The following is a 24,215-nucleotide window of genomic DNA, read 5'->3' as shown; positions in this document are numbered from 1 at the left end:
ATCTAGTCTAATCTAATCTCTAGAAGAATCCCAGAAGAATCTATAGTGAACTGTACCTGTCTGCAGGATGCTGGTCCATCTGGGCAAACTGCCAGTGTACAGGGTAGATGTACATATTGTAGTTCTTTTCGAAGTCCAGGGCGAGGAGCTCGATGGTGTGGTCCCCAGCATGGAGACGCCTCTCGCTCTCGAAGATCTTCCTCACCTGGGTTTCATGATGCCATGATGGAAACATGCGTGGGTGTTTGGCTTTGTTTACATGACATCTTAGGCTTTGCATAATAGTCGTTTATCAAACTATATGTTTCTTTAAATTATAATTGACACTGGTTATAGTGTAGTTACTGATCTTTACACCTGCACTGTATTATAAATTAGCAGACAATGCTCTAATCTGTGTACCCTTATAGCCCTACAATCATGACTTGCGGTTGTAGATATAGGCTATTAACATGGTGATTGGTGACTATACAAAACCATTTACGGTTTATTATTTTACCAATTTCATTTCAATGTTCTTTAACTCTGTTAATCAGTCATTATTGTTTGTCAGTCAATATTTACTATCTAATTATACCACTAACTTCCAGCAAGAAATGTCTCATTTAAGCCCGATCTTAATATGTAAATAAAGTACTTATCGACCACAGGAAAAAGATACATAAAAATAATTATAATATAAATAAAATAATGGATGTTTAAATAACATGTATGGAAGGCTTGTAAGCACAGTTGTATATCCTCCACCTTCACAGTGAGTCTGGTGTCTTACTCTGATGCGCTGCTTGGGAGTCAGGAAACCAGGGACATGGAGTCGTGTTCATACAGCTGCAGGAGGACATTCTTCAGCCAGTCCCTCATCCTGAGAGGAAACTGCACCAGCTCAGTGTCCTGACATGCTATAACTGAGAGAGGGAGAGGGGGGGGGGGGGGGGGGGGGGAGGGGGGGGGGGGGGGAAGGAGAGAGAGAGAGAGGGGGAGAGAAGAGAGAGAGAGAGAGAGAGAGAGAGAAGAGAGAGAAGAGAGAGAGAGAGGAGGGGGGGGGGGGGGGGAGAGAGAGAGGGGAGAGAGAGAGAGAGAGAGAGAGAGAGAGAGAGAGAGGAGAGAGAGAGAGAGAGACAGACAGACAGACGAGACAGACAGAAGAGACAGACAGACAGACAGACAGACAGACAGACAGACAGACAGACAGACAGACAGACAGACAGACAGACAGACAGACAGACAGACAGACAGAATGATAAAGGAGTAGAAAAGGCAGAACATGTTTTTATCCATTATGCATTTTTACTTCCTGTCATGTTAACTCTATGATTTAAATTATCGTCACCAACGCAAGAGACACCGGGTTCGACTCCGGCTGTCGGCGTTGCCTCCGGCTTGGGCCGGTCGTCATACTAGCTCAATTGGCAGAGTTAGCGGGTGGAAGTCGATGGGTGGTCATCTGGACGTTGTGGACAGCGACTCCTACAGGTCGGTTGGGGGACGCCTGCACAGCAGAGACAGGAAATGGCGGGGGCAGTGTGAGCCTCCCACACGTTACACCTTGCCAATGAGAGTCCGCGCTGGCAGGTGAAAAGATGTGACAGGCTGCCTCCTCGTGTATCGGAGGGGACACGTGATGCAAGGCTTCTATCCTCCCTACAACCGGCCAGTGGGGGGCATATGCGAGCAACGTTCAAGACAGGGGAGGGGAGAATTGGCACAGCGGGTAATTGGGATGGGAGAAAAAAATAGAAAAGAGGAGAAAAAGTGGATAAAAAATACCATAATATAACCAGTAACGTGGGATAACTATCTTACATTTGCAAGACCCAGTGTAGTCCAGGTGGAGTCTGTGACCTCTCTTGGTCCCCTCCAGGCTGCATTTGGTGGCAAAGAGTTCACATGACGTGTCGTACGTGTTATTGTCAGTCCCACAAACCTATAAAGATACATTGCAACAATCAAATACAACACAGTAAATGTATATTTATTATCAGGTCGTGGACATGGGGGAGTTATATCATCGGGGATCAGGGGTAACATATTACATGTAATGGGATTACTATCTGATTCTGCAATCGTGACAATTCCTGTAAAAAAAGAAAAGGTGATTATTTGAACCCTTGAAATTAAGGACCATGTATTTGCTGAATCAATTGAAGGGTGAATGTGATACACCGGAAAGTACTCAAGCTTTTGTGTCTTTGACTATGAATGCACATACACCTTTGAATAATAAGTTCTGAAAACTTTGTTTATATGAAAACCTTTTTTTGGCTCAAGGATTTGTTTACTTTTTTACTCACACTCAACAGTGTGTTTGAAGGGGAAATTACATTTAGATTGTGAGATACAGACAATACACACCACACCTTAACATAATCGTATACATTCAGTAATGTTTAATACTGTGTAGATGAGGAGTGAAAGTAACCAGGTTACATCTCCAAATATGATAAATTATGAAGATTCCGTTACAGATTACAATAATCCGTAATTTGAACACATTTTCAAAGTGGCTTTCCTGACCTGGGTAATTTTTAAGTTATTTATACTCACATGATCAAATTTGTTGACACTTGGAGGACATTCTGAGGGCTCTTGACACACACAGGCAGGCTTACTGTCTCCACTGAGTTTACAGGTCTTCCCACGTTTACACCGGAAGTTGTCACAAGCATCTGGACAAAAATAAGACAAGACAAGACATAAAATAAGATAAGATAAGATAAGACAAGACAAGACAAGACAAGACAAGACATAAAATAAGATAAGATAAGATATAAAATAAGATAAGATAAGACAAGACGAGACATAAGATAAGATAAGATAAGACAAGACAAGGCATAAAATAAGATAAGATAAGATAAGACAAGACAAAAAATAAGATAAGATCGGATAGGATAGGATAAGATAAGTTAAGATAAAATAAGATAAGATAGAACTACATTAATCCCTATGAGAAATTGCATAAATACCAACAGTACGACAAGCTATGACCCAAGACCCACAATACCTTTCACACAAGTCTTGAATCCAGCTCTATCTGTTAAGTCATTATATTAACACTTTCACATTATAAAGTTTCTTGCCTCTTTCGTGTCTTTTTCATTACGACTGACCTATATGTTCTGGTAAAAAGGGCATGAGCTTAAATCCACAGCTCCTCTGCCCCTGCATTCCAACACTGTTTGAGTTTATACAGTGCCTAAACTCAACATGATCTCTCTCATTGACTCCTTAAGCCGGCAGAGTTGTGTTTTGGTAGCGACCGCGAAGCGCAGTGACACTATGCATGTGAGAGTTTTAGCCAAAGGATCCCGTCAGCAGATTCCCCCCTGTGAGAATGTCGGGATAGGGTGGAGGTTTGTGATGGTGGTCATAGTGGTGGTGGTGGTGGTGGTGATGGTGATAATGGTGGGTGAAAGGTGGCGCAATTGCTGACTCGATACTAACCGACAGGGGCCTCCGGGCGATGGATGCTTCCCCCCAGAAGGGGCCTGGCACTGGGGTAAAGATCCACGGTGGCTCTGATTTGGACCGGGTTCATGCCTACTAAAGGAGCCTGAGACAGGCCCAGAAAGAGAACATGGAAACAGAAACAGAGTCAGACATCAGTGACATTATCATTAGCGCTTGAGAAAGTTAAAGCATTTTCACTAGGTGGGCTGGACTCAGTAAAAGGCCATTAGTCATACTGTAGGCCTAGGTCTTGTTTTGTTAAGCTTTTGTTTATTTTAGGAGTCAGACCAATCCACTAATCGACAAAATAAAGTCCTCAACATAGACCTTAATGACTATGAAGTGGCAGCCCTAATCTTAAAGGTCCTGTGTCTTATAAATGGCCTTTTCCAGTATTTAGCACTGTTTCCTAGCAATGGGGGTTTATATCAATGGGGTCTGTGTCTCTAATTCTCATTTTGGCTCATCAGTCTAGTCTCGAGTTCACGAGATCCTCCCTCACTCAACTAAGCCATTCTGATTTTACTGTTTTGCTGACGTGAGTAAGGCACTGGTTGTAGTCACCGCCCACAATCAACAATTCGCTCAACAACAGAGCGAGTGGAATTACTTCCTCAAATGGGTTGACGTGCGTGATGCCGACAGACAGCAGAGAACGAGCGAGAGAGAGAGAGAGAGAGAGAGAGAGAGAGAGAGAGAGAGAGAGAGAGAGAGAGAGAGAGAGAGAGAGAGAGAGAGAGAGGGGGACACAACCTCCCGACCGCTCGTGGGAGTGTGTGTAAATGTGTGTGCTCGCGGGGATGGAGCTTCTCCACTCGCATATCACTGTCAAAATATCGTTGCGCACGCTCCCACGTGCACGCCCATATTCCGATCCGTGCAATAATATTCACAGGGGTATATATTGTCATTTGAAACAAGTTACCAATGCATTGTCCCGTGGGATTATGCCCCCCGCTGCGAAATTAATTAGTATCCCCGTCATTTATCTCTCTATATCTCTCTCGGTCTGCCAGTGCAGACTGTGGTTGACTGTCACTCAAATCGCTTATGGGCGGAGCCCAGCCCAAAACAGCTTGAAATCTTGAAATGGAAACATTTTGCTTTAGAGTACTTGATTAAAAATATAAAACAATGCATTTTCTTCTTTTTTTTGTACTTCACAGATGTGTTCCATAGACTCACAGGAATTGTGTAAAGTTGCCCAAATAGTGAAAGGAATAGCAATGCATGTCCCCTTTAAGTATATGGGATCACAATAATATTCGGAAATATGCATTGGGGTTTAATAATAGGTTTAAAGAGGTTTCTCTGCATGATTCATCTGCAAAATAACAACAGTAATGGAAAACCAGTCTGATTTGTCAGTTAAACAGAGAGTTCAATAAATAATTCTTTAAGTTGAGGACTGCGTATGCTGCATAATTATGAATGCCTATTTTAGAATTGTCTATCAAAACGTAATGTTTACCTCTGAATGTACTTTATAATAGCCTGTGTATATTTGCTAAAGGATGTCCTTATCAAGCTCATCACTGTGTTATGTGAGATGCACTCACCTGCCCTTCCCTATACACTAAGAGACACTGCCACAGCTTCTCCATTAATAATCACCCCTGTTATCTGAAGCAGCTGTTAGAACCATATCGATCAATATACACTCTCAGACACTATGATCATCTTATGAAACACTATGAAACCAAAGGTTTCCTCAGAAATTGGAAAAAGGGCATTCATCTTTAAGGGCTCCTTTCCGACTGGAATAATTTACCATTTACCATTCACAATCTTTATTCTCATTTGGTTTATTTAAAGTAGCCGCTCATGCTTTGAATGATTATTTTCTTGTGATCTATTGTTTTTTATCATGTTATGTTTGTTATGTTCATTATTGTTGTTGTTGTTGTTGTTGTTGTTGCTGTTGTTACTGTATTGTGTTTGTATTGTGTTTTTATGTTGCTTGAAAAGGACAAGCTACATCTCGAGGGGCTTATTCAGCTAATCAAAATATTAATTTCAAATTATTATTTTTTATAATTGCCTCTCAAATAAATGTTCACTGTATACAATACCCATTTTCCAGCCCTTCTCCTCTTGGCCTTGAGGACAGTGTTGTCAACGGGACGTCCTTCTGGTCCCTGGGGGCCCAGTCCCAGTCCAGGCAGGGGCTCGTCCCTCTGTGGAGGGTGCTTCCTCACTCTCTGGTTCTTCTTCTGCTTCCTCGTCTTTCTCTTGGTGAGGCTGACGCTGTCGTTCTTCCCCTTCTCCTCTTCCTTGCCGCCCTCCATCCGGGCCATCAGTGGTCCCTGGAGCTCCTGGAGGTCGGCCCCTGCCTTGGCTTCTATCTCACCGTTACTCTTGCCTCGGCCCCGGGAGCCCTTACCCCGGCCCTTGTCCTCCTCCACGAGCTCGTCACGATCGCTCTCCTCGCTCTCGGCCGCCTCGGTGTTCTGAACGTCTTGTTCGTAGTCTTCCGTCTTGGTGGGTATCTCCTTCTCGCCGGTTAACTCTTCCATCTCTGTGACGTCGAAGTCCTCTCGGTCCTTTGAGAGGAGCAGCGGGGTGTCGTCGGCGTGGGGCTTCACCTCGGCCGACTCGTTCTGGAGAGGCTGCAAGACGTCACTGTCACCCGCATAGTCGAGGTCGACCGGGAGCTCTGCCTCCGTGCTGCCGTCCGCGTCCTCCCCGTCCTGCGCTCCTGTGCCACCTGTGACACTGGTAGAGTCCTCCTCCTTCTCCTCCCCCGCCTCGTCTTCCTTCTCCTTCTTCTCAGCCTCTACGTCAGCCTCCTCCTTCGCCTCCTCTACACCTGCCGTTTCTTTATCATTTTCCTCCTTCTCCAAGTCCTCCTCCCCCTCTCTCTTCACCTCCTCCTCCTCCTCCTCCTCATCTTCCTCACCATCATCGGTTATCTCCACAACCTCCTCCGCTTCCATCTCCCGCTCTTCCTTCTCCTCCTCCTCCTCTTCTCCCTCTTCCTCTTCCTCGTCTCCGGCCTCTTCCTCGTTTGACTCCTCCTTCAGGAGGTCTACCAGTTCCTCCTCGCTCAGTAGGACCGGGGTGCTCTTCTCGCCCCTCTCCGTCGCCTCGAACACCCCGTCCTCCTTGTTAGAGTCGACGTTGGTGTCGTCCTCAGAGCTCATGTCCTCGTCCTCCTGCTCCTGGCTGGTGGCCTCGAATGGCACAAAAGTGGGCAACACCTGTCCCTCGTCGGCCTCCTCCGGGGTGACATCCTTAATGTGGAAAACGAGAATGTAAATATTGGACACGTTTTCAATTATTCAGTGTTCTAAACTATGTGATACAAGTTGAGTTAAGTACAGGGAACCCATTCTACCTTTTCTTTATTCAGCGTTCTAAACTATGTGATACAAGTTAAGTATAGGGTTAAGTTTAAGGAACACGGCAACATTTTGGGAAATTAGCTTACCGTCTTCTCCAGAGAGAGAGACAAGAAGATAGATACCAGTTTCCTCTCTGTGCGTTCAGTAGAAAGCTGTCTGGCTGCATGTTAGCCTAGCTTAGCACAATGAATGGAAGCGGACATGACCGGTTAGCCTAGGCATTGTCCAACTAACGCCTCTCCCGAAGGCTAACCGGTCATGTCCGCTTCCATTCATTGTGCTAAGCTAGGCTAACATGCAGCCAGACAGCTTTCTACTGAACGCACAGAGAGGAAACTGGTATCTATCTTCTTGTCTCTCTCTCTGGAGAAGACGATAAGCTAATTTCCCAAAATGTTGGCATGTTCCTTTAAGTGTAGGGAACCCATTCTACCTTTTCTTTGGCCGTGTGTGAGGACTTAGACAAGGCCTGGTTCTTTCCATGGGGTTTACCGTTTACCTGGGGAAAATCAGGACAATTGATAACAAATGATTAATCGATACACTGCGGAACATGCATTGACAAAGGATATCGAATCTTGCTTCTGGCAAAGGGTAAAATTGTTTGGTCAATGATATATCAACATGATTGTTACTCACAGACAGAGTGCAGGCCGCTGTTACAAATAAGCAAAGGAGGACTACACTGGCCCTCATACCTGTAACGACATTAGGAATATTAAAATGGACGAAGATGAAAAGAAAATCAGGGTACATGGGCAAATGGGAGAATCAGATTAGGGTGAATCATTTTAAGAATTGACAATCACTGTGAGACTTGGTTTCATGATGGTAAAGATCGGTTATCACACAGATCAAACTAAGACCTAGTAACAAAGTGATAAATACTGTAGCTTAGAACTTGACCTCTAACTAAGCCATAAAGCTTCTCAAAGTGAAAGTAGTTTGGTGTATCTGTATGCTGCTGGTGCAGCCGTGACAAGGCTGCTGTGGTTGTCAAGGCCACAGGCCTCAGAGATGTGCCCCCTCTCTCTCTCAAAAGTCACATTCAGAGCCGCTGGGACTAAAGTAAACATCAGAAGCTACCAGACTGGAAAAAAGTTGACTAAGTCCACAAACTTTTTGTCTCTTTTGACGGAAACAAAGCAGACATTACAGGGCCTGTCCACGGGGAACAATGGCACCCTGGGTTAGACTCCAGTAGATCCCAGATGGTAATAGGCAAGAGGGCGGGGAACGGGGATTCCTTGCCAATAAAGTGATAAATCACTTAAAAACTGTTGGGTTTGACAACTCTATTTTTAATACAATGTTACAATACCGCATGGTCATAATTAATGATTAATGTTTTGCCCAGATCACAATAGCCTTCTAATAAATCTTTCTTATTCTTAAACTAAACTCAATTACTTTGACAACATTTGATTGATCTATTATTTACATAAAGTATGTTACGTTCATCCTTTGACAATAGTCAGGTCGATTCAGGGATATTTAATGTTTTGTAATAGTTAGCACATTATAGAAGAGGCTACGCTATGCAACTAATCAATGCACATAACCCACAATCAACGGAATTCACACTAATAACTCATAACAAGCACATTACACAAATAAATATTTGATTCTGACAGAATGATCTTTTCATGAACAATGAACCGAGATGTTACCTGAGGTTAGTAGTTGAAACAAGGACAAATGAGAATCCCACACAAACACGCGATCAACCCGGGAAGATGTCCTCTCTGATCCAAGACAGAGCACACACTGTCCACACACACTAGCATGCTGCACAAACACACACACACACTAGCATGCTGCACAAACACACACACACACACACACACACACACACACACAAACACTAGCATGCTGCACGCGCACACACACACACTAGCATGCTGCACAAACACACACACACACTAGCATGCTGCACACACACACTAGCATGCTGCACACACACACACACACACACACACACACACACACACACACACACACACACACACACACACACACACACACACACACACACACACACACACACACACACACACACACACACACACACACACACACACACACACACACATGCTTTTCTGGGTCTAGTGTGCCAACAGTTCTCTAGGGGAACTGAGGCAGGGCCTCCGTCCAATGGAGTAAAGGAGAGATGCACAGAATTATGTTGTCTATCTAACAACTATAGAAAAGGTAATACCTGCAGAATGCAAAACTATAGACGGAAAGTAACTAATTACATTTAGTGTAGTTACTGAAAGTAACTAATTACATTTCCTTTTCTTTTTTTTCCTTTTCTTTTTAGACAACTTTTCGAGTAGGCCTACTTTCCCAAAAAATATACTTTTACTTGAGTAGATTTTTTAGTATTTACTTTTACTAAATAATTTTTAGTTTTTTGTTCCATTCCAGTACAATGGAATTATCGTGATTATCATTTACAGCAAAATACAGTCTCTTTGGACCTAGATTTGTTGGCATTAAAATGGGATTATAATATGTTAAATTATAACATATTATGTAATAAAATATGTGCAAGTACCACATCAGAAGGCGGACTCAGTTACAGTAATGTGGGGGGACATTATTGGAGCATGCAACCAATAGTTATGATTTCTGTGAGAAATAAATAGTAATAATAATAATAATGCATTCTTTCAAGGCACTCAAGGACCGCCGTACAACAATTTAAAAACAGTTAAATTCATAATCACAGTACATTAAAATAAGAATATATATAAAATATATAAAATCAGACAGAAAATAAAATCAGACATACGCCTGCCTAAAAAGGTGGGTTTTGAGGTGGGTTTTAAAAGTGGTAGAGAGAAGGGGGGTGTAGTGTGTGCAGATAGATGTCTGGGAGTGATGCGATGTGTGTGTGTGTGTGTGTGTGTGTGTGTGTGTGTGTGTGTGTGTGTGTGTGTGTGTGTGTGTGTGTGTGTGTGTGTGTGTGTGTGTGTGTGTGTGTGTGTGTGTGTGTGTGTGTGTGTGTGTGTGTGTGTGTGTGTGTGTGTGTGTGTGTGTGTGTGTGTGTGTGTGTGTGTGTGTGTGCCTGTGTGTGTTAGAGAGAGAGAGAGAGAGAGAGAGAGAGAGAGAGAGAGAGAGAGAGAGAGAGAGAGAGAGAGAGAGAGAGAGAGAGAGAGAGAGAGAGAGAGAGAGAGAGACAGACAGACAGACAGACAGACAGACAGACAGACAGACAGACAGACAGACAGACAGACAGATAAGGAAGAGACAGACAGACAGACAGACAGACAGACAGACAGACAGACAGACAGACAGACAGACAGACAGACAGACAGACAGACAGACAGACAGACAGACAGACAGACAGACAGACAGACAGACAGACAGACAGACAGACAGACAGACAGACAGAATGATAAAGGGAGTAGATAGATACTGTTCTACTCCAATGTGTTCTACACGCTTGGCGTGCCTCCGCACAAGGTCGGAACACAAGTTTCCCAAACAATAGACAAACAACTCCTATCTGCCGAGGTCGCGCCCCCCCCCCCCTCCGAGGCTGGTGGAGAGGATATCAAAACTACCCAACTCTCAGCTGGCAGCACTGATAGCGAGGCAGATGGGGATGGAATCAGAACAACTGAAGAACACAACAATCTCCGGGAGGAGATTGCGACAGAGAGGTCCATCAATGACAATGATGTTGAGCTCCTGTGACTCTAATAAAGAGACCATTATTCTAGGAGATTTTAACATAAATTGGGACAATAAACGGATTAGAAAGAACCTCAAGCAAACCATGGATGCCCATAACCTATAGTACAATTAATTGAGCAACCGACCAGAGTAACCAAAACCTCCCAAACCAGGATAGACCTATTATTCACAAACAAAGCTGACAGAATTGCTAAAACCAAAAAAATTCTGACCGGCCTTTCTGATCATAATTAATTTTTTTTTCGCTAGGAAATTAAATACAAAACGGTTCCTTAATGCACCAAATAGAAACCCCTCTTCTAACTTCATCCCCAAAAACATGCAACAATGCTTTGGAGATGCTATTAAAAATATAAACTGGGATGAGATCCTTTCCTCTGCCCGCACAGAGACAAACTGTAGTCTGTTCACAGATAAAATCAAGGAAATAATGTCCTCTTTCTCCAGGAGGGGAAGCCAAAAGACCAGGAAGGAGCATCACCTCCCCTGGTGGGACCAAAGCTGCAGTTCACTACTACGGCTTAGGGACTCACTTAAACAAAGCCTGAAATCTGGGCTGTCGACAGACAGGCAGAAATGTACCCATAAGGTGACTCGGACCTTAAGAAAGGCCAAAGCCAACTTTTTTATCAGTGTAATTGAAGATGCAAAAGGAAACGGTAAAAAGGTATGGCATATCTTAAATAAATTACTAGGTAAACAGAACAAACAGGTAAATGACATCCTGGATTTTTAAGGGCCCTTTTCGGGCGGGGGGCCCCTTTTTATGCTTTTTGGGGGATTTTGGTGATCAAATATTGAATATTGAACTATAATAATCAGTGCAGGAGCTCACTTATCCTTGAAAGACACTTTTATCACTGACTTAAAAGGCCCATACATCTCCATAAATGTTCAGGGGGGAGGGAATACGTGCTTACCCTACAGACCCCAAGAAGTGCTGTATATTCTGTATTGTTTAATATAAATGCATTTTTTATTCCAATCCCGATTTGTATTTGAGATTCCCAAATCCCATCGGACTTGACTTCTTTGTGTCCCTGAATTAATGTAATACCAGCATTCAACTGTATGCGCCACAGCGGTTTCTATCATCATCATCATCACCACCCACGCTATGCATAAAATATATAGGTCCGCGATGAACCATTAATCATTCATTAATTCAGTCATTATTAATAATAGAAAGGTTTATTTCACCGTGGCCACAATGAAAGTTCAGTTTACAGTCAGAGACCACATGTTCACACAGTAGCTCTGGCCATAAAATGACCAAGAGCTCTGGTCAGACATACAATTAAATACATGAAATGACGTAGAAAAAACTAAATGGCTGGTTAGAGAAATTAATAATACGACTATGTTATGGCTATAGCCTGGAAGGAAAACAGCTTCGTCTAACAGTTCCCATAACCTTGGGTTATGGCTCTGAAGAAACACAATTCCGTGACCTATAGTCTGGGCTTTTAGAATACTCATTGTAACTGTCTATGTGGCTTATGGCCTATATGGCAGAACAAAGTTTAATACACAAGGACAGGGCCGGACTGGGGAAATAATTCAGGCCGGGAAATATAGTGCGAAATATAGCCCCAGTCAGGCCACTTTTTAAGCGGGGGGTCTGGGGTCCCCCACCAGGAAATGTTTTGTTACAAAGACTTAATGTCCTGCATTCTGGTGTACCCTTTAAATGCCAGTGTTTGTGATGGCATCACAAGTTCACAACTTATTATTACATTTATTTTATTTATTTTTTATTTTCAATATATCAAATGCAAAGTTTGGATATTTTCTGGGGGGGATTATTAAAGGCTAACATATGTCAATGATTAGCAACAACACTGATTTTGACGGAATGTCAGATTGAAAAAAATACTCACACTCTTACCATTAGGGGACTAAAGAACGCCATAAAAATATTATATGTTGAAATAATTTACCACTTTTTCTTTCATAAATCTTTGATTGAACTTCAGCCCTGATCATAACCACCACATATTCTATTCATTTTAGAATTGTAACCCTTTAAATGCCAGTGTGTGTGATGGCATCACAAATTATTGTAAAAAAAAATTAAATAAAAAAAAGTTAAATATTTTCAAAATGCAAAGTAGATTTTTCTGGGGGGGGTTATAGTTCTCCATAGTGTGAGTTTAGACTGTGTTACCCTCTATCGCAATGATCTCCTGGTTGTTCCCCACCTACTGTAGGTTATCTAACTATTGCGCCGCTGCAACTAGAAACACTGGCCTGGCCTCATGCTTCTAAGTTCAGTGGCCTGACTGCGGGCCAAAAAAAACTCAATTACAATTGTAACCCTCATTTCATCAGGAATCTGTTGTACTTGGCCTCTTCTTCCTATTCCCCTGTTTTGTCCCCCTCCCCTTCCTCCCCGCATCCTTGCCCCTCTTCCACAATGTGTCACGGTATTGTCGAAATGGTACAAACTATGTCCTGCTCGGTTCATAATGCTTGCCAATTGAGGGTTCATGAGATTCAGCTCTGAGTAATTGAGAAATTGTTCAATTTGGGAGACATTTTCCAGAAACTAATTATAAAGAAAAGTATAAGATTTGCTTGACAGATTTTGACAACTAGTTCAACATTTTTGTATGTAATGACTCAAGCAATGAAATGGGGACTATTAGTTTTATAAGGAATGCCTATTCAGCATTCACTAGTATAGTTCATTTTGACTGACATGACATAAGCAAATTATTTATATTGTTATAAAACAGCAGAGAATTGTATGAAAGCAATGCATGTGCAAAAGCATTTGCAATTTGTTGGAAGGAATGAGAAACTGCTACTATGATGTGCACAAATGACTAAATGTTGTGGAGGTTGAACTAACAGTTATGGTCATTTAAATTCTGATCAGAGAAATGCACCAAAGCAATTGAGAAAAACTGTAATAAAAGAGGCATATACTGTATAAATAGGAGACCCACATAATAAACATCTGAAATATATTATTTATATTGATGTGATATTGATAACAAAATCTTCATAACTAAACGGAAAACCAGATAAAGTAATAACAAACTAACCTGCTGCGTAAAGGCTCCAATGATATATCCTAATATATAGGTTCCAAACACAAGCACATGAATGATGTCAGATGTCAGTGGCTTCACCTTTATATTATATTAAAACAAAACAATTTCATGCATTAATCTCCACCCATCCAACCCTTCATTCATTCATTAATACAATAGCAGGTGTATTGACTCATCAATAAGAAAACAAGTATGACGCCTGAAAGGTGTGGTTGACATTCTTAATAAGTCACATTACATATGATTACCCTGTCCTCTAACTACCTGTAATTTCCTTGTATTCATGACCCTGAATCACGTACTCTGTAGGACTGGTTGTATGCATACCATGATGTACGCAATAACCCAGTCATCTCCAACTTACTGGGACAAAAATAGTGCTTGACCCACCTATTCAAAGTATTCTCTGTTCTGTGCTGTACAGTAATACCTGAAATATGACGTATTCATAAAGTTGTCAGACAGCGTACTTGATTTTATGATGCGTATTATGCAAGCAAGATTATAATACATTACTGTGTTGGAATAACCCAGTAGTATTACAATAGTAATGAAATATAATTGAAAAGTAACCTTCCCAATCCTGTCAAGCAACAACACAAATTACCATGTACTGATAAATGTACTGCTATGCCAAATCAACACGATATCATATGTATGGGGGTCATATGGTACCTTTCTTTTTTATAGTACATCATAGGCCTGCACGATTCTTGCTAAAATGTGAATCACGATTTTTCTCACTAAGAATTAAATTTTCACACGATTCTTATTTTTTTCAATAAAAACATTTATTGCAAGTAACAGCAAATCAAAATAATGACTTGATAACCGAAATAACAATAGAGGAACTACTGTACACGCCGCAATCTCTAGACTAAAAGCAAATAAAGCCCCGGGCACAGATGGATATACAGCCGAATGGTATAAAACATTTAAAGAACAATTGACCCCAACACTACTGAAGGCATTCAATTGGGTTTTGGAGAAGAAGGAAGTCCCCCTCCCCTCATGGAGAGAAGCAATAATTTCAGTCATCCCGAAGGAAGGGAAAGACAAACTAGAGTGCGGTAGTTACCGTCCAGTAAGTGTGCTAAACTTGAAATATAAATTGTTTACATCAATAATATCACAAAGAATAGATACGATCCTACCAGACCTCATACATCTGGATCAGACAGGCTTCATTAGACAGAGGCAGACACAAGACAGCATTAGAAGATCACTACACATTATTAGACATAAGACTAAATGTAAACATAAAGGGAGTGGGCATGGCAGACGGAGAACATAAACTCAGCCTTTTCGCGGATGATGTCATGGTGTACCTGACCCAACCCACACAGACAATTCCAAAACGAATGAACTTGCTAGAAGAAGAAGAATATCTCAGGCTATAAATTAAATATCCAGAAGACTAAAATACTTACGTTTAACTACAACCCCCCCAACAATATTAGAGAGAAATATAAATTTAAATGGGAAGTAAACTCATTAAATTAACTGGGGGTGAGCCTGCCAAGAGATGTCTCAGGGTTATTTGACCTCAACTACATTCCCTTGAATAACAGATTAAAGTCAGATATATTAAGATGGAGCCTGATCCCCTTCTTGAGTCTAACCTCCAGCAAGGATATGATGAAAGTCAACAGAAATGGCTCCCATCTACAGGAGTTAATAACAACAATGTTTTGGCTGGCCGGGGAGGACAGAGGATTATCGTGTGTGTCTCTTAAAGACAGAAAGAAAGAGACACACACACATTACGCTGATCTCAGTGTAACAGTCTGTAAAATGATAAAACAACACAGATCCATAATGACATGATAATATTCCACCACACTCCCCCTCCTGTACAGGAATTCATCTACAAAAAAAGAAACACTGGACTCTGCACCAGGTCAGACACCAGAGGTGACTGCATGTCATTGGTCCAACGTAGACTGACCACGTTTGGTCAAAACGTCCTGTCCATAAAAGGCAGTCAAACATGGAACAGTCTCCCCATTTCCATGAGGGAAAGCCCCACCATTGCTTCTTTTAGAGGGCAACTAAAAAAATGGCTGAAGACCAACCAGTCATGTGAACACATGTGACATGCTGTTATGTATTTGTACATTTTCTTACTGTTTTTATGTGTCCTGTTTTTATATATTTGTACATTTCTTACTGTTTCTATGAGTCCTGTTTTTATGTTTGGGGACAACGGATGGAAATTAGCCTTTTTTACACTCCACAGTGTTCATTATTTTTGCATTGTCCTGTCCAAATAAACGAATTAAATAAATAAAAATAGATACAGACAGACAGACAGACAGACAGACAGACAGACAGACAGACAGACAGACAGACAGACAGAATGATAAAGAATAGAGACACAGACAAACAGACAGAGAGATAAGTGTGTTGGTAAGTTGCTGTTGCTGTTACTGTGGTTGTTGTTGTTGTTGTTGTTGTTGTTGTTGTTGTTGTTGTGTTTTGCCTGAAGAGAGCGCCTCTTCCCTTCTCTTGCTTTCATATACACAGTGCAAGCTCCTCTCTCTCTCTATCTCTCTCTCGCTCTCACGTCTCACACACACAGATTCTAAAAACGTGTAGCATTTGATTTGCTTTTTGTGTAAATAGGATTAATATGCTATTGAAAAGGATGTGACAACCACAGTTATGGCTGGTGATCAAGGACATAGCAACAAACATATTATTATCAAATGTGTTTTGATGTTTTTTTCAAACAACTCTTATCAAATGAGTTTGAAACATCAATGAATGGTAATGGTAAATGTAGCATGGTACATGATAGCATGGTATGGCAACCTCAACTAGTCCAACTAAAATACACTTGACAGTCGGAGTGGCAAGTGAAACGATTGAGAGAAAGTCAGGCTCAGCTTACTAACATCAGCAGGTTCTCACGAAGGACAATGCCATGTTGGACTGTTCTGATCACACATAAGGTGCAGTATGCATGAGGTAGTGTTATAATCGGTCCATTTCCCACTTATTTGGTATTGGTCTATCGACAGCTTGTGCTATAACCAACAATGTTGCCTCTGTAATTGTGGACAAGTTGCTCTCCCTCTATATTAGACCACCATCTGAACATGAATTGAAGAGCATCATTCAAGGTGACAGTGACCGATGGGGTTTCCCACAATGTGGTGGGGCTATTGATGGGACCCATATTGGCATTTTAGCGCCACCAGACAACCCTGCAGAGTATTATAACCGTAAGGGGTTCTACTCCATCATTCTGCAAGGTGTGGTAGACCATCGACTGAGGTTCTGGGACATAAATGTGGGTTGGCCAGGCAGAGTGCATGACGCAAGAGTGTTTGGGAATTCCAGTGTTTATGACCGGGGTCAGAGTGGCACACTGTTCCCCAATCTCACAAAGAGGATTGAGGGTGTAGATGTGCCGGTGGTGATGCTAGGTGATGCTGCCTACCCACTCCTCACATGGTTGATGAAACCATATCCTGAAGGCAATGCGACTCCTGCACAGAAAACATTCAACTACCGGCTCAGCAAAGCACGCATGACCGTGGAGCGGGCATTTGGCCGTCTCAAAGGAAGATGGCGGTGTTTGATGAAGAGATACCATCACCACCATTATCTGAATAAAATAAAAAAAAAAAAAAAACGAACTAACCTTACTGTCATGCACTTGTCCTAATAAACTAACCTACACTGTAGCACTCAACACTTTGATGAACATTGTTGCTCAGCTGATAGAGTTGTGCCCTTCCTGATGGCTTGTCGTACAGAACATGTAAGTCGCTTTGGATAAAAGTGCCAGCTAAATGACTAAATGTAAATGTAAGATACGATTGCCACATTGAAAAGATCAACACCACCGTAACAGCTTGCTGCATACTTCACAATTTTTGTGAGGTACACAATGAGGATTATGTTGACGACTGTGACATTGGCACTGGCAGAGACAATGAAGTGGCTGAGCGGGATCCACGCCAGGCAAACACCACTGCCAACGCCACAAGAGATGCTTAAAGGCCCAGACACATCAAACCGCATTAAATGGGTGATATCATACAGTGACACTCTCAAAGGGGCTTTTTTCTAGAATATCACATGTTGTTTTTCAATTTTTTTCATTGTGGTATCTATTGTCAGTATTATGTTTTTTTCAATAAATGTATCCAATCCTAGATTCAGTGTGTGGACCTTATTGGTTTTTGGTTTCATCTTGACCCTAATGCAAGACAACACTTGACAGCCAAAATAACACCAGGTTTTCAAAAAATTATTTTATTGTGTCCCCTTCTGCTTAAGGCCTAATACAAAACGCCAGGGCAAATGGGTGGGTAAAATGATATATTCTGCTATGATACATTCATGATATATTCTATTCTGTATAATTTCTATTACATTATCTTCTTCATCACTTTGATTTGTGTCTGTTCACTTTCAGTTGAACTAGTGGTCAGGAAGCCCACTGGATCTTTATTGTCACTTTGATCAAGTCTCTGTTCAGTTGAACTAGTGTTAACACATGTCTGGAGTGGTAGACAATTAGTCATTCATTCCATTCACACACAAATCCAACAGATATCAAAATGGCAGCATATCTGCCTCTAGTCATTCATTCCATTCACACACAAATCAGCCACCAACTACAACAATTGTCTACCACTCCAGACATTATAATATGTGCTTGGTGGAATGACCGGCAGATATCAAAATGGCAGCATATCTGCCTCTAGTCATTAATTCTATTCACACACAAATCAGCGACCACTCCAGACATTATAATATGTGCTTGGTGGAACTAGTGTTAACACATGTTTGGAGTGGTAGACAATTAGTCATTCATTCATTCCATTCACACACAAATCCGCCAGATATCAAAATGGCAGCATATCTGCCTCTATAGTCATTAATTCCATTCACACACAAATCAGCCACCAACTACAACAATTGTCTACCACATTATAATGTGCTTGGTGGAATGACCGGCAGATATCAAAATGGCATTGAAATGAAAGCAAGACGTTTACAGTACGTTACTGGCTTAAGATGCATATATAAGCAGACACTGATTTTATAACTTATATTTCCCCTCTTTATGAAGACTACACTGAGGGCAGAGACCTTGTGGTATCTATTGTCAGTATTATAATGTTTTTTTCAATAAATGTATCCAATCCAAGATTCAGTGTGTGGGCCTTATTGGTTTCAAACAGAAACAAGACAAAATACTGGTTAATAACGGCAATGTTTTAATCAAACTTTAAAAAGACAACTGTTCACAAAAAAAATTAAATGAAAAGTAGGGTAAAGAAATACTGTGCAACTCCTGCACGCATGGCCGTGGAGAGGGCATTTGGCCCTCTCAAAAACAGTGTTAACACACCTCACATTAAAGTAGGGTAAAAAAAAAAGTGAAAACTCAATTTAGCCAACTGTACCTAAAAATCATTTGAGCCTGTGATAGGATGGTGGTGTGTAGATGATGGTGTGTCACTTGCAGGCTCTGCAGCTCTGAGCTGTTCTCCAAAGTTCTGTGGTGTCTCCTCATGGGCAGTGTGGTGGTAATAATTTGGAGGGGCACTGTGGTGGTGATAGTTGGCAGGAGGCGGCTGTGTGTGTGCCGTGCGCTGCCGAGACGATTCGAACATTCTGAGCATCATTTTCATGAAGTTCTCGTTCTGCTCGTACAGCTTTGCGTCCTTCGTTCGCTGCTCCTCTCGCTCCGCTCTGCGCTCCGCTCTGCGCTCCTCTCGCTCCGCTCTGCGCTCCGCTCTGCGCTCCTCTCGCTCCGCTCTGCGCTCCTCCTTCCAGTGGTCCTCTCGCTGCTGCGCCTCTCGCTCTGATCTCAAGTTCAAACTGGCATTGTCCCGCTGTGAACGCAGCTCCTCTTCTTGTGAGAAATACAGGTGCCGTTTATTGGTAAGGTCCATAAAGGCACCCACAATGTCTCTCTCATCAGCAGTCCTCTTTCGCCGGGTGTCTGGACGTGGGCCTGGGCCATCTGAAGTGCCTGTAGGTATGAAAGCAACAATATAAAAATTAATTGAAGTGGGCAGTTAGTGTATTTGTATTAAACCAACTACATAACATCTATGCAGTCTAATCACTGCCCTGTAGAACAGAATGAAATACAGTAACTTTTCATATGCAGAAACACAGGTCTTGGCCACGTAAAAACAGACTGACCAGGCAGACACTGAAAAGGCATGAGAATATAGATGAATATAATTGCTAAAAACGTTGTACTTACCGATTAGCAGGTTGGTCGATGGACTAACGTCTCTCTCTCCAGCAGTCGACTCTCTCTCCAGCAGTCGTCTCTCTCTCCAGCAGTCGACTCTCTCTCCAGCAGTCGACTCTCTCTCCAGCAGTCGACTTCTCTTGCGCAGGTTGTCTGGACTTTGGCCTGGGCCATCTGAAGCGCCTGTAGGTATGAAAGCAACAATATACAATTAATTGAAGGAAGGCTACCCCCAAAATAGCACTTTTTGTTGACTATGTGGGCAGTTAGTGTATTTGTATTAAGCAGCAACACCAGCATCAAGTTCGCTGACGACACCACCGTGGTGGGCTGCATCACAAACGGTGACGAGACGGCATATCGCGACGAAATAGAGCAGCTGTCAGTGTCAGCCCTGTGCAGGGATAACAACCTACAGCTGAACAAGCTAAAGACCCAGGAGATGATAGTGGACTACAGGAGGAAGAATACCGACATATAGCCCCTGTATATCGACGGGGGATGTGTGGATCAAGTTCCTGGGTGTCCACCTGGAGGATGACCTGACCTGGAGAATCAACACCACGGCGATAGTGAAAAAGGCACAGCAGAGACTCTACTTCCTGAGAGTACTGAGAAACTACCACCTCAGACAAGACCTACTTGTGTCTTTTTACCGCTGCTCCGTGGAAAGCATCCTCACCTACTGCATAAATGTGTGGTTTCTCAGCTGCACAGCCGCAGAGAGGAGGGCGCTCCAGAGGGTCGTCAACTCGACCCAGAAGATTATCGGCTGCCCCCTCCCCTCACTGGAGGGACTATACAACTCCCGCTGCCTCAAAAAAGCAGTAAAAATACTGAAGGACCCACACCACCCGGGCAACAAGCACCTTGTGCGGCTGCGCTCGGGCAGGCGTTTCAGCGTCATGCCCACCCGGACTAACAGACTGAAGTTTAGTTTTTACCCCAGGGCCATATGTGCACATTAGGGATAGTGCAATTATCTTTTTACCCCTGTTTATATTAATGTTATTTATGCCCCACCCCTGTTTTTATATTTAATACTGTGTTTAGGACTGTTTTTATATTTTTACTAGCACCTAGGGTTGCATTTTTAAATTTCGTTGTAACAACTGTAACAATGACAATAAAGATCTATTATATTAAACCAACTACATAACATCTATGCAGTCTAATCACTGCAGTGTAGAACAGAATGAAATACAGTAACTTTGCATATGCAGAAACACAGGTTTTGGCCACGTAAAAACAGACTGACCAGGCAGACCCTGAAAAGGCATGAGAATATAGATGAATATAATTGCTAAAACTTTGTACTTACCGATTAGCAGGTTGGTCGATGGACTAACGTCTCTCTCTCCAGCAGTCGACTCTCTCTCCAGGAGTCGACTTCTCTTGCGCAGGTTGTCTGGACTTTGGCCTGGGCCATCTGAAGCGCCTGTAGGTATGAAAGCAACAATATACAATTAATTGAAGGAAGGCTACACCCAAAATAGCACTTTTTGTTGACTATGTGGGCAGTTAGAAGACACTCTGATGTCACGAGACCGCCGCCATCTTGGTATGGGGGGGCCATACGGATTTCTACCATCAAATGCATGCGTTGAGGTCCGATAGGAGCTTATATTATCTAATCTTACGTGGTGGTACCACGTGTGCCACTACCCGATCAAACATCCACGTAAGATTAGATAAGCTCCTATCGGTTCGATATGATGTGATTAACGTTAGCTTAGCATGTAGCTACCACGACCACAACAGCAGAGCGAGTTAGCCGAACGTTAGCCACAGCCACTTTTTCCTCTGTGATGGTATAAAACTTGCGATTTGAATTTTTGTTTTTGTCATTAGTACAACGCGTAACACAGCAGCTATTTGGCATTGTGAAGAACTGAAGAAAATTCCGCTTGATTGCCGCTTTAACGATCAGTTTCTGCACTAAATGAACCGTACACAATGTACCAGGCTGGGCAGTTCCCCCCACGCTGCAGTTGCGTAGCAACAACAGGCCGGAAGTTGACTTCACTGCCCTGTAGAACATAATTAAATACAGTAACTTTGCATATGCAGAAACACAGGTTTTGGCCGCGTAAAAACAGACTGACCAGGCAGACACTGAAAAGGCATGAGAATATAGATGAATATAATTGCTAAAACTTTGTACTTACCGATTGGCAGGTTGATCGATGGACTAACATCGGGCTCCGGTCGCGTGTTCTCCACCTCCGCTATTGTTGGTTGTGAATCAACAACGGAGGAGTCACTGGTCGGTTTGTTGCCGATTATGTTGTCTACTGCCTCGTACCACGGAAATGTGTCCTTCTCATCAGACGAGCAGTCGGATTTGCGCACCACATCTCGTACTTTTAAGTACTGCAGCCTCAACTTCTTCACTTTCGCTCGACATTGCTCGATCGATCTGACGAACCCACGCACAGTCAGATGATCGGCAAATTGTCCATAAATATCCGCGTTTTTATGCGTCTTGTCCAGCTGTTGCTGAATGTTCTTGTCAGCCCAAAATGCCAGCAAACATTCGATTTCGGCAGACGACCACAGTGAACCTTTTCTACTAGTCATGTTCTTCTCGGTCGAATAGTTATGACGCTCAGACGCTGTGTGTGAGCAGCAAGCCGAAGCGAAGCCGCTTCCGTGTTTTGGTACAAGCTTGTACACCACGCCCCCCGCTCCCACTGGCGCGCACCTGAAACCACCTCCAGCGGTCCAGGTTTGGAGCGAATCAGCACCCCCGGGGGCGTGAATACTTTCCCCAAGGTGGTTGTCTTTCCGCATTCGGTTTGCGCGGCATGATTGGCCACTGACGCTTCTCTCAACGCCCAATCGCGTTTTGATTGATTGATTGATTGAAAACTTTATTAACAGATTGCAGAATGGGTACAATACAGTACAGCTCAGTCAAGAAAAGTGAGTATATACATTTGACGTAGAAACTGTACATTGGAGGAGGTTGGGTGGGGGGGGGTTGGGTACACTGGGATATTGACAACCATACTGGGTAATCTACATTGGAGGTGGTTGGGGGGCACACTGTATAAACAAGCAAAACTGTACATTGAGGGGGGGGGAGACACTGTACAATCAAACAAAATTGTACATTGGACTATTGACAAAACCATACTAGGTAAATGACTGTACATTGGAGGGGGTTGGGTTAGGATATTTACAGGGGCCAGTGTTGAATTGCAGTCTCCCGTAGGTGTCCCTTGAGAGAGGTTTTGAAAGTGGGTAGTGATCCACATTCCTTTACAGCTTTGGGTAGGGCGTTCCACATTGATGTGGCATAATTGCGAAACGTGTTTAGTCCCTTATTTGAGCCGAATCTGGGTTTAACATGATTTGTGGAGCTCCCTCTGGTGTTGTGATCGTGGTATTCACTGACCTTTGGGAAGTATTTTGACATGTACATGGGTACCTTGGTCGTGTAGTGTATCTTGTAGACCAGGCCCATTGCAAGTTGCTGTACTCTGTCGTCTACTCTAAGCCATCCTAGGTTGTCAAAGTGGGCAGGGGTGAGGTGGGTTCTAGGAGTAAGGTTAAGCAGTAGTCTGACCAGTTTGTTTTGAGATGTTTGTAATTTTGTTTTTAGCGCCTTTGAGGTGCTTTGGTACCATGAGGTGCAAGCATAGTCGTAGTACCCCTGAATGAGTGCTCCTGCCAGAGTCTTCAGGGTATTCTTGTTTACCAGAGAGGAGATCCGGTACAAGAATCAAGTTCGTTGGTTGACTTTTTTTATTACATTGGATGCCATTTTGTCACAGGAGAGATTAGCCTCTAGGATGGAACCCAGGTAGGTAATTTCATCTTTCCTTGTGACAATATTGTCACCCACTGTAACTGAGAAGCCGTCGGTCTTGCTGAGTTTGTTATTTGAACCGAAGAGAATGGACTCTGTTTTGCCCATGTGTAATGATAGTTTGTTATCAGCTAGCCATATGCAGATTCTGCCTAGTTCCGAGCTGAGGGTTTTTTCAACCTGTAACTTGTTCTTGTCAGAGACCAGCAGGGCTGAGTCGCCCGCAAACAGGAACAAGTTGCAGTCACAAGCTGACGACATGTCATTTGCATAAATTAGGAACTGACGCTTCTCTCAACGCCCAATCGCGTTACTCCTAATAACGCTCGCTCCTAACTTTCTGAACTTCTCTCAGTTCCACAAGTCCGTCACATCAGCTACCTACCTGCATCAATATACTACTAACTATCAACTAACTCGCTACCGCCGTGCATCAATATACTAACTAACTAGCACATCAATGCACTAACTACTACCACCTTGCATCAATATACTGCTACCACCGTGCATCAATATACTGCTACCGCCCTATACTAACTATTGATGTGATGTCGATTGATATGAATAGCGTGTTACGTTAATATAGAGAGATGAAAACAATACATTATTTATATTGA

The 24,215-nt window shown here is 42.7% G+C and overlaps 2 protein-coding genes across 2 annotated transcripts in view; both read right to left on the bottom strand.

Moving 5' to 3' along the window:
* The window catches only part of sparcl1 (SPARC-like 1), a 35,268-nt gene that overhangs the window by 5,052 nt on the left and 6,001 nt on the right, over positions 1-24,215 (bottom strand). Inside the window, 10 exon segments of the mRNA XM_084318225.1 lie at positions 57-205; positions 773-807; positions 810-905; positions 1,804-1,924; positions 2,545-2,666; positions 3,442-3,550; positions 5,520-6,250; positions 6,347-6,680; positions 7,225-7,290; positions 7,431-7,489. Of these exon segments, the coding sequence (XP_084174351.1) occupies positions 57-205; positions 773-807; positions 810-905; positions 1,804-1,924; positions 2,545-2,666; positions 3,442-3,550; positions 5,520-6,250; positions 6,347-6,680; positions 7,225-7,290; positions 7,431-7,487 (1,820 nt within the window). The 5' untranslated portion in view covers positions 7,488-7,489.
* On the bottom strand, positions 18,822-22,364 carry LOC311232385 (uncharacterized protein; the record flags this gene model as incomplete). The annotated part of the gene is made up of 4 exons (XM_084319168.1): positions 18,822-19,553; positions 19,794-19,967; positions 21,106-21,222; positions 21,953-22,364. The coding sequence occupies 4 exons, from the start codon at positions 22,362-22,364 to the stop codon at positions 18,982-18,984; spliced, it is 1,275 nt and encodes a 424-aa protein (XP_084175294.1). The 3' UTR covers positions 18,822-18,981.

Source organism: Notolepis coatsorum (assembly GCF_963971535.1).
Source record: "Notolepis coatsorum genome assembly, chromosome: 7".
In the NCBI taxonomy this organism is placed as follows: Eukaryota; Metazoa; Chordata; class Actinopteri; order Aulopiformes; family Paralepididae; genus Notolepis; species Notolepis coatsorum.
Note: the sequence above shows the minus strand (reverse complement) of the source record. Positions and strands in the feature narration are given on the sequence as shown.